The sequence below is a fragment of the Melospiza georgiana genome, chromosome 3, assembly GCF_028018845.1.
Source record: "Melospiza georgiana isolate bMelGeo1 chromosome 3, bMelGeo1.pri, whole genome shotgun sequence".
NCBI lineage: Eukaryota > Metazoa > Chordata > Aves > Passeriformes > Passerellidae > Melospiza > Melospiza georgiana.
The window spans coordinates 20,171,085-20,189,473 of NC_080432.1; the positions used below are offsets into that span (position 1 = coordinate 20,171,085).

Below are 18,389 nucleotides of genomic sequence, written 5' to 3' on the forward strand. Positions count from 1 at the left end.
AAACACTCAATAAAAAAAGAAAAGTGAAGATAGTTTGAGAACTATTCTCTGTCAGTCTCTTTAAGCTATATTTTAAAGGTGCAAGCCTTCTTGGATATCTGGTTAAAAGCTTAATGTCTTTCCACACTATTCAAGTAATTCTGTGTGTAGCCCTGAAAAATAAAATATTCTCATCATGGTCATGTTAATTTCAAGCTTGAAGTACTCAAAGCCCTCTAAAATGCCTGTCCATCAACCTCCAGCCTGAGCTCACACAAATTACCTGTCACAGAGTGAGAGGTTTGCATTTCTGTCTTTAAACTGATGTCCTGAAACACAGCTCCAATGAGGATGGTGCTGCTGAGCAGGTGAGAGACTGGATCAACAGGAGGTGAACTGAAATCACACAGCCCTTGTGAACAGGAGAAACACCAGCCAGACAACAATGATGGGTCTGGAACTGCAAAGCTCCACGTCTGATCCCTTTTGGATTTGGATCAAACTTCTCTAAAGATGAAGAACTGATGCCTGACTGGGTTAGAAGTGAATTATGGAAAAACAATAATATTTAACATGAACTCAAGTTTCATCTCTTAGATAGACTGGTAGAACAGAAATGTCCCATGAGAAATGACACCAAAACACTTCATTCTGACTTAGTAGCATCAACTAGAACATGAGACAGGGCAACTGCTTTACACAATACTGATGACAAATCACTGATATTTGAAAAAGTGGCACACTTGGACAAAAATCCCTGTGAATAAAGGAACACTTAATAGACACTGATCCCTTGTGTACCAAGTATTTCACAAGCAGAGAACAAAATAAAGTGTCTTTATCTCATAAAGTTTATGGACTAAAGGAATTCCTGAGAAATGCAATGGTAAGATACACACCATGCAGAAATGAGTTGGAGCAGAAGTAAACAGAGCAGTGTGAGCTCTGGGAATAATAAATTCTGGGGGTTTTTATGTGTGTCTCATGTTGGCTTTCATGTAAAATAAAGGAACACTGACAGAAGCTTCTTTCTTATTTGGAGCATAGGTCAAATCTCCTTCCTGCTGCAGACTGCCCAGGTCACTGGAGGAATGAGTTCAAACTGCAGCTTCTATTTATTTCAGAAAAGGAAGGTGCTGGGCCTTTCTCATGTGTCCAAAAGCCTGCTCAAAGCAAAGAGTGGATAATATGAAAATGGGTCACGAGTTCGTTCACAAGCTGCTAAGGAGTTGACAGACAGATAGCATCACTATATAAATTTTGTTTCTTTAGGAAACTAGCCAAGATTTTATAATGCTACCAGGTTGAAAGCTCAAACTATGTGGGTGGAGTTTTTCCTCTCATATAACACTCCTCTCCCTGATCACATACATATTCCCCCTTCAGTGGGGAATAAAGCCAAATATGCCTGCCTGAGGTTTTAAGAATCTGCATAACTTGCCATTGATTGAAATTTTGTTTCCTATAGATGTTAACATCTTTATAACAAAATCACAAGTTTACAACACTGGTTCTCAGCAGGCATACATTGAAACAGTAAAAAAAGCTCATGTCTCTGATAACGATCCCAAAAAACCCAGATTGAAATCATGCTTCAATTTACTTAAATAAATCCACGTGATTCTCAGCCCACATGCAAGAATTCTAAAGGTCTTTGGTTATACTGAATCACAGATATAAAAACCTCCTAATGTTACCCCTTATCTCTGCAAATTTAAAATATTTTCTACCTGTTGACAGGTAAAGCTAATTTTTACCTTCTGACTTGCTTGATTTAATTATGCTGTGGTGGAAGCATAAGGGAATTAGTACAAGATTTTCAAAAGCGTAAATGAATGGGTACTTTGGGTTGGGGATGAGATGGAAGCTAAAAGAGCTCCATTTTTGATCTGCCATGCTTGGTCATACTATACTGTCCTACTATTACTAGTAGAGTGCCTGTTGACTTTAATTCTTGCATAAGCTCCAGAGATGTATCTCTGCTACAAAACCTACTGTGATTTCTTTACCAAATCATAGAGATGAATGAGGAAGACAATAAAAGGAAAAGATTTCTCTCACCTCAACAGAAATTTATTAAGAGCCAAGAAGCTAATGAAGTGCAGAGAACATTTTGTTGGAAAGGGACAGGTGACCTTGTGTGCTTTGGAAGACATTGTACAGGCAGGGAGGTGGAATGATCTCGCAGACATTACTTTATGCTGAAAACTGCTGCTGTAACAACAAATCCTCTGCTAGAGCACCAAGGGGCCAGTTCAGCTCCCCATCCTAACAATAGACATGTGGACAAAGGACAGCCTCCCTGAACCCCTTCTTGATCATGAATATCTTTGGCTCAAGACAGTGTGCACAATTTTATTTCTTTACCTTTCACTGGTGAGTAAGAGATGCAAGGAGGTCAATTAATTCCTCTTCAGGGAGGTAATAAATTACAGCTCTTCTTGGACAATAGGTTCAGCCCAAGGTGAAACCAGATTTTATTAAAGTTGCATCTCCATTCCCAAAGCACAAGTTTCCTGTCTCTGGACACAGCCTCATAATTATTTTGCTAACTTGCTAGTGCTCATAGCGTATCCCACATTTAACACTATGCACACCATTAGTACACATCTGAAAACAGACACAAATTATGGAATTGGTACATTTTTCAACACTTGAAAACAGATTTTAAAAAAAGCAATTAGACTTGGCATGTATCAACATCATACTTATCTCAGAATGAAAAACAAAAATACCAACTTTTTTCTTTAAAATTGTAGATTTTGGCAAACACATATTTTTTGTTTTGGAATCTGTACTTCCTGCTTGATTATGGGTAAGAAATAGATTTAAGAAGCAAAAGTTCTGACTTCAACCTGAAAAGACACTGTTAAAATATGTATTGAAAGCTAAAAAGTAACAACAGACAAGTCTTGGCCACATGGGATTCTTCCCAGATAATTTGATAAAGTAATTTCTTACTTGGGATAAAACTGGGTTTTACACAGAGAGAAATGAGAACCTGCTTTGGAACACCCCTTACTACTTATTTACCCACAGATGCACCAATCCAATACTTAAAGGCTTATTTCCCCAAGAGTTTTTTGTAACTTAAAGCAAGTGGAAAGAAACCAAGGATAAGACCCACAGGGGTGGATGATTGTGATTAGAAGAGAGGAAAAGGGGTAGAGATTGCATCAAAGCATTTCGATGAAGAGTTTTGTTTTGTTTCTGTTCAAAATAGAACAATCAAAAGCCAAGAAGATTCCCCCTTCAAGATTAACACACCCTTATATCTGCTAGAACCTCCCAGACACTTTCACCACCCACATATGCAAACAGACAAGCTGTTTATATAACAGTGATGTGAGGAAAATATTGCACAGGGGAGCAATTTATAAAGACCCTTTTATAAAAAAGAGATGACTTCAAGAGACTTGCAGACACACATTTTGTGCTAGAGACAAAATACAACATTCCCTCTGAGCATAACTGATGTCAAGAGATTGTTGGAAATTCAAAGCTCAAACTCAGAAACTTGCATGAATATGATCTCAAAAAGCAGAGGAAACATGACTTTTCAAATGCTTTCTTGGACCATGAAATGCCTTCAAAAAAATCTTGTTCAATTTGAATTGTTTTGTAGTTTGGTGTTGGGATCTGTGTAGCATCCAAAGTTTTGAGGTTGGTCAGCAGGAAATACATTTGATCTGATCACAGGGCTGGGATTTTTTCAGGGAATGGCTGACAATGAGGTACAATGTGACAACCACAGGTGGTCCTAAATTTATTTCTCAGGTTGTATTTCCTGACCTCCAAGGTCTCATGTAAATCACTAGTCACTGACACATGGCTGCTGGAACTGGGTGGAACCATCTGTGTCCTGCCCTCTCCAGGCAGCAGTGGGGCTGATCTTTACAGATCTCCCCCACAACAGTGTGCATGAGAACCTGGCTGCAGCTTACCTTTACCTGCAGGAAATGCAGCCTGGTGATGACAGGGGAAGAAGTGTTTCTTTCAGAAGACAATCAAATTTTTGTGGAAACACAACAAATGGGCAGGAAATGGAAATTCTAAGCTAGATTGAGGCATTCTCCTGCAGAACAGGCCCAGGAAGCTCAAGAACATACAAATTGGAATGCTGCTGTGATACCAGGTGTAAGCTGACAGCTTTGGGCTGTGAGATTAGCCAGGCTGTAGCCTCAGCTGGCTACATGTGAGTCACATAGAGAGATGTGTGGCAACTCTTTGGGCTGTATGAATCAGCAGCAGCAACAGGGAAGCAGAAACTCAAATGAAAATTCCTGGAGGAAGCAGAGTGCAGCATCATGGAAGCTGAAATGGCTACAAGTCTCACCTCTGCATCTCAAATTTGTCTTTCTTTATTTCTTTTTAAGTGGATAAACCCTCATGTCTTCGTAGGTTGATGGAGAAGACCACATTTTTTGGAAGAGGGGGAAATGACAGAGCACATGCCTGTGCTTGATCAAAGGAGTGAAGAGAAGGATACAGCTGAATAACTTCCAAAAAACCCCTGAGATGATCAGTAGAACAGATAAGGCATTACTATGTTGCATCTACACTGGATGTTCTAGAAATTCAAAATACCTCAGGTGGGAGAAAGACACCTGGCCAGGATGGGTTAAATATTACTTTGTTCTGAAGACAGGGGTGTATATAGATGGCATCTACACTGGAAATTCAGCTCTTCACCTCACAGTTTTATACTGGAGGTATCTCACAGAATGTTCTGGTCATCTATCTGAATTCATGTATCTTTAAGTGCAAAACACTTCAGTTCCTCTTCAGTCTGGCACAAAACACTGCTGGTCCTGATGCCTACTCTTCTCCTTAACTGGTGTTTTTCTTCCATATTCCATCCCATATCCATCCCACAATGACAACTCTGACAATAGCCTCGCAAAATTCCTGGCTGGGTTGCTTTCTCAAAGTATTTTCTGTGGAAAAATTGGCTGCCAGGAATGGCGGAAATTCTCTCATTCCCTACAATGAGCCACCGGTCATTGTAGGGAAATTTAATTTCCTGCTTTGCTGGTTAATGCCACAGTCCTAGCCACAACAAAAATTACTTTTCTTTAAAAGGAAAGTAAAAAATCAAAATCCCACAAGAAAGTTCATATGTCTGTTGGCAGAAGAAACAGACTTGCATATCATGATGAATTAGGATCTTTATGGTTGTCTTGTACCCTATAAACCAGGATTTGAAACACCACTGCACACATGCAAAGAGCAAGCTGTGAGAGAGGCAGCATGTTACTAAACATTTTTCTGGTGAAATCTGGTCAGATTTTATAGAAACTGTGGGAACATAACAGAAGATTGTTGAGGAGAATTATAAACATGCTGAAGTGATCTGCAGCTGAGGTGCAGAAAAACACACATACCAATAGTTGCTCAGCTTTGTGTGTTGGCTAAGTTCAATGTCTGTGTTTCAGTAAGAGGCCTGAGTTAGACTTACAGGCACTCAATCAAATATGCTTGAGATTCCTTCTCTGCTGTGGGAAAGATCACAGCAGGGAGGTAATCAGTGACAGCCCCTGAAATACAGGTGAAAACAGCAGGTTCAGAGATCCTCTAGCAAGGACTGAGCAAGAACTGAGTTCTCTGGTGTCCCTGCTCATGTGGGTCTGCCTAGGTGCTGCTTTGGGGATCCCTAGTTTCAAAAGGTAATGGAAATAACCTGCTCTCATTTCATTCAGTGTTCTGTGGTCATCCCTGGGTCCTGTGTATGGCAGCTCACAAAGAGACCCAAACAGGCCCTAAGCAATCATTATCTTATCATTCAGCTCATTATTATTCATGGACTTGCTTCTGCAATGGAACACATCCAGCCACATCCCTCACTGACATTGTAGGTAGAAGATGCATTTCACCTTTCTCATTTCTGAAAGCCAGACTGCTACTTAAAGCTTGCAAAGGTAATGAATTCTCATACTGAAGGGATGTTATCAGGCAGGCAATAGCAGTAGCCACACCATGGCTTTCTATTACCAGTTACCTCTATTGAGCACAAATAAGCTGCTTGCCAGACAAATATTCATTGAAGCCTGACTGAGGATCTGCATCAATTCCATCCATTTTTGGATCACTAATGCTGACTCACCACAGAAATGCTGCCTCCTTGCACTGAAAGGTCACAAACTCACTGTGACTGGATGGCTTCTGTTTCATCTGCATATTTAAAAGGCAGGTCAACACCAAATTCCCAGCAGGGCGCTCAGGGTTTTGCCCAGTTGAGCCCTGAAAGGCTCCATATGTCCCACTGCTGTTATTCATATCTTGATTACCCCTCCCTCTCCACACATGTGAAACCCCTCCAGCCTGCAGGCCAAGTATAAACCATTAACCACCACTCTGAGCCTGATGACCCAGCCAGTTATTACCCACACAGCAGTCTGCCCATCGAGACCGTAATGCCACAAGCAGCACATGAGGGTGGTGGGACCAGTGTCAAGGTAGGTGACATCTATTACTTGCCTCTCATAATAAAATCTAGTCATCTCAGCATAGAAGACAGTCAGTCAAACATTATTTATCTCTGGTACATCTATGCTTGCTGTTCCAAATCTCTATGCTCCCAGGAGCAACCTCAGCTAGAAATGACCTGCCTTTTGAAGACAGGTGGGACATTTCTCCTAAGTTATCAGGGATCTTTGAGACCTGGGAGCTTCCAAAGCTGATAGTGTGTGAGATCCCTGTGATATCACCTACCACACATGAGTGCTTCCCTCCTGGATCCCACGCCCTTGTATGGGTTGCCATTTCTCAAGAGATCCTTGAATCAACCTTCTTTCACTGCTGGTAGTTTGACAACACAGAGGCTTGGATGACTTTGATTGTGAAAAGTGAGTCAAAGAAAGAACAGAGTACATCTTACCTGCATCTGTGGTCACTAAGTCATCCACCCCGTTTGTTGATGGGACACATTTTCCTTGTTCATTCATCTACTACTAATGTAGCAGTGAGATCTGTTCTTGCTTCCCTTGATATTCATTGCAAATGTCGACTCCAGAAGATCTTTGGCTTACCAAAGGCGCCCCCAGAATGTTTCAAAATTTCTCTTTCAAAGGCCATTCTTGTTTCTATCTCTTGTATACTGCTTATTTTTGCACTGGAGCTCAGCCATGAGTTATGTGTGTGTAGCTAAGCCAGTCTCCCAACATATTTATTGCTTTCATGAGTAGAAGGATGAGCTGTTACTGTGCTAAGAGGAGGCTGACCTTAAAGAACTGACATGCTGAATCTTTCAAGCCAAAGTAAATTACTATCTGCTATTTCTGTAAAGCCTTTACCTTCCAAAATTTAATTACCTGCATTTAGAGGTTTCCAGGTGTTAAAAGGGTAATGACTTCAGACCAACCTTATATATTGAGCTATGTGAAAAATCTCAGCCTTGCATTTAAAGTCTCATGCAACACGCTCAAAGCATTGCTACAAGAGTCAGAGACTGTTACATGTGCCCACACAGTGGTGACACCTCGGCTGCAGAAAGATGTCCCCAGTGTTTCCTGCTTCCAATGCATTGAGCTCATCACATAGCAGGGCAGATGACAGAAACAAGGGCGTGGATCCGAGACCTGTGATTATCATCTGAGAGGGCAGGTGCAGAGCAACACATTTCTCAGGCTTGAAACCAAGGAGAAAAGGAGGCAGGAGCTGAGGATGAGGAGATCATATCTGTGGTGCAGCTGAAGCAACATGTACAGTAATTGGCAGAGAATTTGACTAAAAACCAAATCTCAACATTTTCCTGAGGGAAAATTGCAGTTGCACTTTCCACGAACAAAATGCACAATGAAAAATGCCCAAAATACTGAGCTGCTTCAAGCAAAACAGGCTGGACTCAATGAAGTTCCCTTTCAATTTGTTTTTACCCAGACCAATATCAAAATATGAAGATATTTCAGAAAAAAATCCTATTGTGTTGGTAGATCATTACAGCTGCACAACTGAAGCTGCAAACTGCTGGAAAGGCCTGATCAGCCTTAGTGATCTCTCCTTGCTCTTCCCTTATTAATAATAACCCTTATTACTTGACTCTGATTGTGGGAATTAGTTTATTTCTGTTCCTACCAGACTCTTTAACATTTACATTGAGTATGCATCTCAAATGCCCTATTTACACCAAGTTTGCAAATACACTTGAAGTGCTGCCCACATTTGTGAAGAGAAAGCAAAGAGATCACAGGAGGCCTTTACAACATAAAAGAAACTTACTGCCATGAGAACAGTTGCATGGCATATTCCTTTCATGACTCTCTTTCTAAACAATCAATGTTTTCTTTAAGATGGTCATTAGGCAATAAATGACATTGGAAAGCAGAAAAGAGAGGAAAGAAACTAGGGTGACAAGAGCATGGAAAGGACTGAGATTTGATGCTGGAATATTGAACCAAATAGCTAAGTAAAACAGCTAGGAGGAGATTCAGATGTAACAGGACAGAACTTAAACAATTTCTGAATTTTGGACCTTCCAATTGTTGGAGACTATCACATTTTTGGGCCATCAGATAAGTGGGGCAGATGTTTCTGTGTTGGATCTCATCCTGGGTTCTTTTTTGCTTTCACACAGGAGCTTGAAATCCTTGGAAAAGCCCATAGTCTTGTTGACTACACGTTTCTTCCAAGCCCTGCCATTCTCAGTGCAGAACATAAAAATAATGAGTTTACAAATAGCTTTATAATGTCTTGGGGGCTAAAGCATCCAAGGGAATAATCTATTGAAGAAATTGAACTGTTACATGTGTTTTATAGGGAAAAAAATGGTAGTAGATAAACATATTTATTGTTGTAAAAATACAATGTCCCCTATTATTGGTACCCAATCAACAGCAATGTAACAGCAAAGAAACCATCGCTAGGAAAATACCTTCTCCTGGCCAATACAGTTACATAAATAAACAGGTTATGTACTGAACTGTGCTTTGGGCAAAGGCAAGCCCAGACTATGGATTCTGGAAGAACATGAAGCATCTGCCTCTGTTAAAAGCACGAACAAAGTGGAAGACATGGTCCACAACCCACCTCCCAAAGTTTAGGTCTTACTACAGCCCAGCTTCCAAAGAATACCAGGATGCAGCATGGCTGTGGGGACATGGTTAAGCCTGACATCCATTAGTACATGGAGAGTCTGTGCTGTCAGCTAGAATTGAATAAACCTGACTTAAAACAATCACAGAAGCTATCTGAACAAGCAGTCCCACTCCAAAGCACTCCAGCACTTCCCCAAAAGCAACAGCTTCTCTTCTGTTAGGATGCTTCACTGCTTCTTTATCACTCAGCTACCTCCTCTCTGTCCTTGGCGTGCCACAGATTGCTAGAAGCAAACAGAATCTCCCTGCTCCCCCACATTTGATCATCCCTAATTACCTTTCCCAACCCATTAAACAAAATCCTTTCTTTAGAAACCCAGGGGGGTTTGTGGGTATCAGAATTGCTTCTCTATTTCTATTAAGCACGCACAGACACACAAAATGTTCTTACATCATTAAGATGCAAAACACATTGTTCCTGAGCAAGTGTTTTCACAAACAGTGTTTCCAAAGCCAGCATTTCCTGAAGCCAGTGCTTCCTGGGGGCTCCCTTGGAAAAAAAAAAGGGTTTATAGAGCTGATTGCTGCAAAGCCTGATGTTCCAGTCAGACAATTGCATAGGCCTAGAAGCCTTCACTCTGCCATTCACTCACTGCAGTCTCTGACCTCGTTGCCCCTCTCTAACCACAGCATCTCTCCCTCCTCCCCTCCTTGCAAAGTAGCACAGCTGTAACTAAGCCCAAAAGTTTTGGAACTATCACAAGTCTAGAATCACCAGTCACATCCCCTGAATATACCAGCACTATATTTCTGCTATATAAGGTGTTTAATGGTCAACTGCTGCATGGGTAGTAAAATACATAAATGTGTGTGTCAGAGTGTTAGGGGAAATGGGGGCAAGCTGGCTGAAGAGCAAAAGAGGAAGAAGGAAGAATGACTGGAATTAAGAGAAACCTGGAAGCCTTGTGGAGGCCTCCTTGTGCACCAAGCTGCCATATTCCCTGTCTCTCAGATCCCAGCTTGCAAAGTGGGAAGCACACCCCAGCGAGGAGTGGCCAGTGTGAGTACACACCTCCAGCAGTGAAGCTCCTAAACACACAGGGAGGAAGGAACAGAATCTGCTCCTGTAAAATAGCATCAAGCATAAGCACTGAACAGGGTGAGGCAGCTGGGGCGGGGAAACAGACCAGACAGGAATGGGGAGATTCCTGCCAGGAGTGAGATTCCTGGTTCATTCAGGACTCCTGTATGTTATTGTTTCCTTCTTTCTGTGTTTGGAGCAGGAAGAAAGGGGAAATGGTATGTAATTGTGAGCACAGGGCTCGACCCAGACTTGCCAAATCTGCCTTTGATAAGCCTCCTGAACTTTCTAAGCCTTCACTTCCTCACCACTTCCCTCAGCCATGGATGGCATTTACAAGTGGCTCGGTGCTACTGTCAGATGTCACACAGCAGGGTAAAACACTTTCTCCTCCAACCATATGCTTGTAAGGCTTCACTAATCTTGTAGGTGCATCTAATTTCCTTCATTTCTTTGCCACCCCTTTCAGACCAATATTTATTTCCCTTTTTTTTTGCTCATGCTCAGTAATATTAGTCATTACTTCTCTGCCTGTTTACTTCTCTTTTTTTATTAAGGAGGAAATCCTAATTAATGCCCTTCTGGGATTTCAAAATTACTTATTTGCAGCAGGTTAGCAGTAACTTAATGGCAAAACTTAGTCCTTGAAATCTGTCACAAGTGGAAAGCAAAAACTTAGAACCCCATTGTGGCAAATAGCTAATGTACAAAATGACAAGGAGGGGTATGTGATATACAAGAGGATACTGAATTAGGTTTCTGGAAGCGAATCCAAGAAAGGCTTTTTCAATCATTGTGCAAGATTTTTTGCTTTCCTCATCCAACACAAGCCAGTGATTGGGAAATACTCATACCAGGGGAGACACCTAAAGCCAGACAACCATTAAGCATGACACTGGGCGTGCCCTCATTAGGGTGCTAAGGCCTGTGAGAGCCCCATTTAGAGAAAGATAAAAGATAGCAGTTTATTTGTAAAACAGCAGAGCCCTCACCACAGTCCTTGTACAAAGCTTCCTAACCTAGCAAGGATGGTTAGGTGAGTGCACAGGCTCCACAAGCACCCTTCTCCATTCCCCTGTCACTACCACACCGTGCTGTAAAAGCCAGCCCTCTTATAGTCACTGCAAGACTTTCTCCTAATGATCACATCAAGATCCAGAATTAGGACATTCCAAGACAGACAGCAAGCTCCCAGTCAGAACAGGTATCACAGAGAGACAACCTTTAAGATTTGGGCTCTTTTGGTAAAAGCGTACTTTTAGATCTGTTCATTCTTCAGGATGTTACATGCCAACAGTTCTACAAAACATTCATGTATGTGAGAAGTGCTGCTTCAAAGAGAACAGGCTAAGAAAACAGAAAGTAAACTGGCTTGGAGTTTAAGCTTGGATTTTGAGCAGTCCAAGGCTGGATAGCAGGCATCAGCAAAGTGTGGGGATCAGCTACGCCATCCCTGCATAAATGTAAACATCATGAAAAGGCAGCTTTGCCTGCCTACGTACTTCTGTTGTTATATTTGTACAGCAACAAATCACACTTTAAAAATTACTACACACACACTTGAAGCTGACAAAACAGCTTTCCACTAGTGATTAGTGCATTGCAAAGTCAAGTCCACCACCGGTTAAGCTTCAGAAGGAAGTTACTACTTGTGTTTGTTGTGTTTGATACGAACTAGACACAAAGTCAGTCCATGGGATCAACAGCATTTGCATGAGCACTCCCAACTCTCTCTTCAGTTTAGGAGAGACAAAAGCAGAGTTAGGTCCCAAGACTACAAATTCACACACAAGCCTAATCCATACAAGCTGTTCAATGGACACTAAGATGATCATAAAAATAGCTTAATAAGTAATGTTGCAACTACCTATTTGTTTTCAATATTGAGGCAATTAGGGTAAACAATTAAACCTTACCTTCATTCCTTTAGTGATTCCATTTTTCTTAGATATTCCACTTTTTAAGACGTTGTTCTGTTTCTGATGATTGTGATGATGTAGATGTCCATTGCACACAGCACTGGGATTAGCCATCTGTTTAAATTAGTCAGATTCTCAGTTCTTAAGGGTGTCTCGGGTCTTTCTACTGTAAAAAAGACAGTGGGACGAGAAGATAAAGTTCTTGGTTAAGGCCTGAAAGGTATCCAACTGGTCTGTCAGGATTTTCCAGGATGAGAGGAGGAACTATCTTTTGCAATCTCTTCAAAACATAAAACTTTCTTTCATATAGCTTCAGCCCCAGCAAGCTAGAATGTGAAATACATGGCAGGAGGTGTGCTGTTAAAATCTCTGGAAATTACTGCTCCTTGCTGGCTCTTGCATGAACACGGCTCCTGTGAGTCAACAAGGCTGCTGCAGCTATCAAGAAGTGGGTGGATTCAGAGGCGGAGACACTTAAAGATACATTACCTCTTAAATACCTCCAAGGGAGAAACTTTGTTTCTTTTCTCCGAATAACACTCGGTATAGCGCGAGGTCACTCCATAGAAACTGCCAAAATGTTTTGAAAACTTTAACAGTGTAATCTGTACAATTACATGGTTCATCTTAAGAGTATTTTAGCTGTAAACCAGTAGTATTGCCCTGAGTAAAGCAAAGAAACGCTTCAAAAAATGTCTTTTAATCTCTTCTTATATGAGTAGCATGACAGACACAGCATTATACCTGCAAAGAAATGGAAAGCATTTTAGTAATAAAATGAAAATTTATCTGGAGCTAGATACTACAGACACGTGCCCAAGTATTCACTAGAGTGAACTGTCCCTTTAAACTCAGTTTGGCAGGAGTAGGATAAATGGCATGCTGTTACAATGAATGGGAAGTGGATTTTTATAAAGCTGATTAGTTCAGTTTTAAAACAAGTCAGGCTTTAATCACATGTGAAACTACTAGGACAACTAACATACATAATTTCTTTTATGAAAAAAGGTATTTAATTGTAAAAATGCATATACAGTCTTTGCTGACTCAAATTCTCGTGCTTCAGATTTTAGTGACAAAAAGTAAAAGTAGAAACCTCTCTGGTAGCATTTAATAGAATGTCTTCCTCCCAGAATAATTCAAATTAGTGTGGAGATAGATTAAAGGAAAGCTGTATTATGATATCAATTTTGAAAAACAGTTTGGAGGAAAGGCTGGGAGAATAAAAATACTTGAAGTTCTTTAATTAGAAAAAATTGCTATGGCATCCTGGCAATGAAATGTAAGTTATATACAGAAAGAGCAGCCTAGAACTTGAGTACATGGAATGCAGGAGATGAAATGTTAAACAAACTGCTGTGAAAATACACAGGGAAACACACTGTGTTGGTTTTGAAAACTTATCTTAGACACATATTATGTTGCTAAAATGTATTTTCTTCTTGAAGTAGTTTGCAAAGTGAGATATCATCAATGTACTAGAAAACTTCTGGGTCTTGCTTAAGAGTGATCTAAACTAAGTGATCTAAACTAAGTGATCTAAATAAGACTGTAGTATTTTGGGGGAAGAAAATATCCCTTAACTTATTAAAATGACACAGAAGCAGTAAAACACCAAAATTTTTTGCCTCACAGTTTTACAAGATTCACCATTAGAAATCAGATTTTTAAAAGTTTTATCTTTTTGGTGCTTTTCTTAGGCAAGAATACCTCATTTCTGTATAATCAGTTTTGTTTTGGTTTCATTAAGGCATCTGTAAGTATAGCTCACTGAGAAATGAATTGTGAATATAGTAATGTCAAATATAGTGGCAAAATGGATTGTTGGTCTTAAGTGGCTAAGAGTTCATATTTGCAAAGAAAAAAGGAGACTGAGGTGAGGATAAGCCTGCAGAAAAAATGGTTGGTAACATCTCCTGCACACCTATCCCCTATGGGCTGCTGCTAAATGGAACAAGGTAATGCAAGGAATTCTCTCTGCACCTGGCAAGCCTCTCCCATCCAGGAGCTTTCTTCATTTGGGATTTGTGTCCTTGATTGTCACAGCAAACCAAATTCCTGTAAAACATGCCATCTGCTCAGTCAGTCACTGGTCATCTTCCCCCTGGTGTGATAAAGACAAGGACACTCACCAGAGTAGGGCTGCTCCCCTTAGCAGCTTCCCATGTCCCAGCCAGCACCTCTGCCAGCTGCTCTTCCCAACAGGCTCTGCACCTTCCAAGGCACAAAGCAATAAAATTAACATATCATATCTGTCTTTTTTCCTCCCCAATTAAGTTCATGAGGGAAGTGGAATCTCCAGTTAAAGCAACAGTTCAGATAATGCAAAGGCTCTAGGTCTATACTTGTTATCTGTTTCAACACCCGTGAAATTACCAGGGTCCTTACATGAATAAAATAGCAAGTTAAATGTGTTATGGAAATTTTAGTTTTCAATGTCTATATTATTTAAGATAAAAAACAAATAGAATTTTAAAAAATACCTCATTTAAATAAGCAATTAAAAAAATAAACTCAGAGAAGAGCTGCCCATTTGGATATCTGTTAACCATGACCTAAAAGCCAGGGCTCACAAAACAAATACCACTAGAAGATGACTAAAATTCCTACCCTGATCCTATTCAGAGGAAAAGATTTATAGAAGGGATGAACAAATACACAAAATTTATCTGTAAACAGAATGTGGTATTTCTCCTGAAAAAAAAACCCGCAAAAAACCAACCAAACAAAAAAAACCCCAACAACAACAACAGCCCCCATGAAACCTGCCCAAGCTCCCCCAAAACAAACAAACAAACAAACAAACAAACAAACAAACAAACAAACACCCTGCAAACCCCCAAACCAAACCAAAAAATAAGCAGGAAAAAAAGCCAAAAAACCAACCAAACAAAAAACCCAAATCAAGCCAGAAAAAATAACAACCAGAAATCATTGTGCCCTTCAGAACTCTATCTTACTCAAAGCCATCTCATCTATTACTCAGACTTGTATACATATATCTGTCATGTTACCTGTTACCTGCATCTAAATCTATTACTCAAATGTATGAGGATCTGTGCTGGACAATGGAGGAGGAACTCAATAATTGTCTGCTTTGCAATACCAAAAGCACCACCAGCAATATCCTATTTTTATTGTTCTGGGAAATGGAAGGAAATCATCTGCTGTGCTGTACAAGAACTGTGTGTATTTAACTGCAGGAGACACCAATCCTACTAAGATTGTACGTGCACTTCTCTTTAGTGGCTTGGGTGCTGGTCATTCTTCATACTTTGACAAGAAGATGTTGAATTTCTAAGATTACCAGCAGACCACACAACATGTTCTACAAAAATGCTAGTAAGGTTTCCAAGATGTGACTACAATTACTATAAATCTGTAGGAAAACCATCAATGAATCTCCAGGTTCTAGGTTATGAATCCCCAGGTTCTAGGTTTTATTCCTTGCTTTGTCATCATCCTGTTAACACCATTGCCTTTTTGCTAACTCACACTAAAATCAGGAAAAAAGTGTTTAAGTCCTTTTTAAATGCTCTGAGACAAACTGCTGAGGAGTATGGTACAAAAGTGAAGTAAAATATATGCAGTTTAATTAGCCAAGGATTAGCAACAGAGCAAAGAGAACAGAGAGGGGTAGGGCTCTGTCTAAGTAGTCTCTCAGTGTTTGAAGAAAATCACTTTTCTAGTAAAAATTCCATTGTTACATAGGACAGGTTAAAAGGCTGAAATCTGCTGATGCACTCAAGAAACAGGGAGAAAACATTCTATTAGACTTTTGGCCCAGTCAGACATACAATGTCATTGTAGTGGTCACAGTGTCCCCATTTAAAATAACAATACTGGATTCACAGTGTCCCCATTCATAATAGCAGTACTGCATTACCTACCAACTAAAATAAAATAACTGTTGCAAGAAAGCATGAGAGCTCATCCCAGAAAATTGTCATGTCATAAGCTGGAAGGATTTCGTAGGATTCCCGCTCATTCCAGAGTACAGTTACTTACAGCAGAGTTGTGAAATGGCCTTGCAATCTAATGGCAGGACCTTGATAATTTCAGTTCCTGACAGATTCCCATTTACATATATGAAACGATAAGGGTCTAAACAAAGACACCAGGTTTATGCTTGTTTTGAATGGACAAATATCCATGTCAAAAAAGAGCTGAAGAAACTGGGAATCCAAAACTATTCCTCTGTTAAAATCCAAGATTCTAGGAATGTTTAAATTGGCAGCAGAGCATGATGGTAATGAAGTACACAGTAAAAAACAACTTTTTTGTTCTCACAATAATTTCCCTTAAAACAGAAATCCATTTCTTAAATTCTGTGTACCATTGATGACTTATACTTACATTTGACAAATGTGGACACATGGATGTTGGAGGCAATTCCTGCCTTGGATGTGTAGAAGACTTCATGAACAAATGGGGAGACACCACAACAACAAAGCAAGTACCAGCCATCAGTCCATCAGCTGGTCAGTCACCCCCAGGGAGTCTTTTGAGCCATCCACATTTCATCAGCACCAGCTATAGACTAAATTCCCTGAATCCTTACATGGAATAACTCCCATCTGTGTTTGCTTCTTTACACCCTATCTAGCAATACATATGTGGGATTGAGTAGGGATATGCCACTACACCTGGAAATAAAACTGATACTGAAAGATGCTTTCAACTGCCCTTGCACAGCTTGAAGGACACACAAAATGGTTTGATATTGGTCAGAGAATAATCTAGAGCAACTCAGAGCCATGGCACAGGTGGACACATGCAACCAGTGTTGCAACAGGGCAGGGCATGGCACAACAGGCAGGGCTCCTCTGTGTCTGGCAGGTCCACACAGCCCTGCAGAGCCCTGGGGCTGGCACAGCTGCTTCTGACACCTCTGCACCTCCTTGTTCTTCATGGGGCACAGTAGGATGACAAGACAATGCTTGAAAACCTTAAGCATTTAAAGATGCTGTCAGCCTGGTTTCTTAGGCAATATTACCAGAACCAGTTTTCTGACTGTATCTGGGTGTCAACAAGCTTTGAGTACTCCTAGGAGCAGGAAATTGTTGGGATTTTCTGTCTGATACAAGTGTCTGATTGATATATGATACACAAATCTGGTTAGGAATTTGTACTTAACCTGAGGACAGTTGTAGAACTTGTGACCTTTATCTCCTTTCAAGGATTAAGGCTTCATAAATTGCACAATTGATACAGTTCTGTCCTTATCTTCTGATACAAAAATAAAATAAATCTGACTAGAATGTCATAATCAGATAAAACCAACATAAATTCAGAAAAATCACACCAAGACAAAAAAATAACTATATAGCAACTAAGAGCCTGCTGCAAAAATCCAGCAGCAAGTGCAAGAGAGCCCAGTGTGCCTTCTGCTCTATCTTCTGGAAATTACAAGGCTGATGCCATTACTACACTCTTATGTGGAAATTTCTCATAAAGTTGAACCTGCAATTCTTACACCTTAAATAAAAAAGCTTAGATAGCTAGACCCACTGATGCCAATAGAACAACTCAGCCAAGCCAAAGGCTGAAAAACCACTTTACAAGCACTAGGTAGAGGCAAAATCTCTTTCATGGGACATTTCTCTACTGACTTCTTTCAGCAGCAATATGATCCATAGTCATATAACCTCTAGAGCCATGCAAGGCAGATTTCAGTTTACTTTTCCAAGACCTCTGCCAGTCAGGCTGATTAATTTGCAGAGCTCTGTCATTTGCTGAGAACCAGCATGGTCTTGTCATTGTTTCCACTGGACATGATGAATGGAGCAGGGGCAGCTCTGTGCCATCACCACGTTGATTCAGACAAGGCATTCTCCACCACAAACATCTGAAACATTAAGACAATTGATATTTAACCAGGTAGACTATTATTATTATTATTATTATTATTACTGAAAAAACAGAACAAAACAGACATAGCTTTAACTTATGTTTAATGATGAAATGTCAGTCTCTGAACAGGAAATTATGAAGTGATTTCACACAAAAGTTAAAAGTTATTGCTTATTGTTCTTGCAATGTAATTTTTCAGCGCTTCCAGAAGCCTGAGATTTATGCAGGCCCAGATGCGAACTCGTAATGCTACTCAGTTGGGAAAAAAAAAAAGTAGCATTGCAAAATACCCCGTTTTTTAATCTAACAAGTGGCTCTGTTTTGCAATTCTTACTCATTCACTGAAGCACTTCATTGAATTAGACCCAGTGAGGTCAATAGCCCTACCCAATGCAAGTAGTAGTCATGCTTCAAAACCTTTTTATTAGCATTACTAAACTTATTGACATGATACAGTAGATTATTTGCCTTCCCTATTGCCAGTGAACAAATCATTTCAAGACATGCCACAGAATAAGATTTTTG

At 40.2% G+C, this 18,389-nt stretch overlaps 1 protein-coding gene across 3 annotated transcripts in view; it reads right to left on the bottom strand.

Moving 5' to 3' along the window:
• Nucleotides 1-18,389, bottom strand: part of SPTLC3 (serine palmitoyltransferase long chain base subunit 3) — a 99,331-nt gene that overhangs the window by 69,339 nt on the left and 11,603 nt on the right. For 2 of the 3 annotated variants that reach the window (XM_058021350.1, XM_058021347.1), the window contains 4 exons: nucleotides 16,368-17,859; nucleotides 13,995-14,225; nucleotides 12,501-12,755; nucleotides 12,009-12,177 (listed from right to left, as the gene is read on the bottom strand). In XM_058021350.1, the coding sequence (XP_057877333.1) occupies nucleotides 12,009-12,125 (117 nt within the window). In that variant the 5' untranslated portion in view covers nucleotides 12,126-12,177; nucleotides 12,501-12,755; nucleotides 13,995-14,225; nucleotides 16,368-17,859. The remainder of the gene's footprint in view (nucleotides 1-12,008; nucleotides 12,178-12,500; nucleotides 12,756-13,994; nucleotides 14,226-16,367; nucleotides 17,860-18,389) is intronic. The other variant, XM_058021349.1, reaches the window with a different exon arrangement.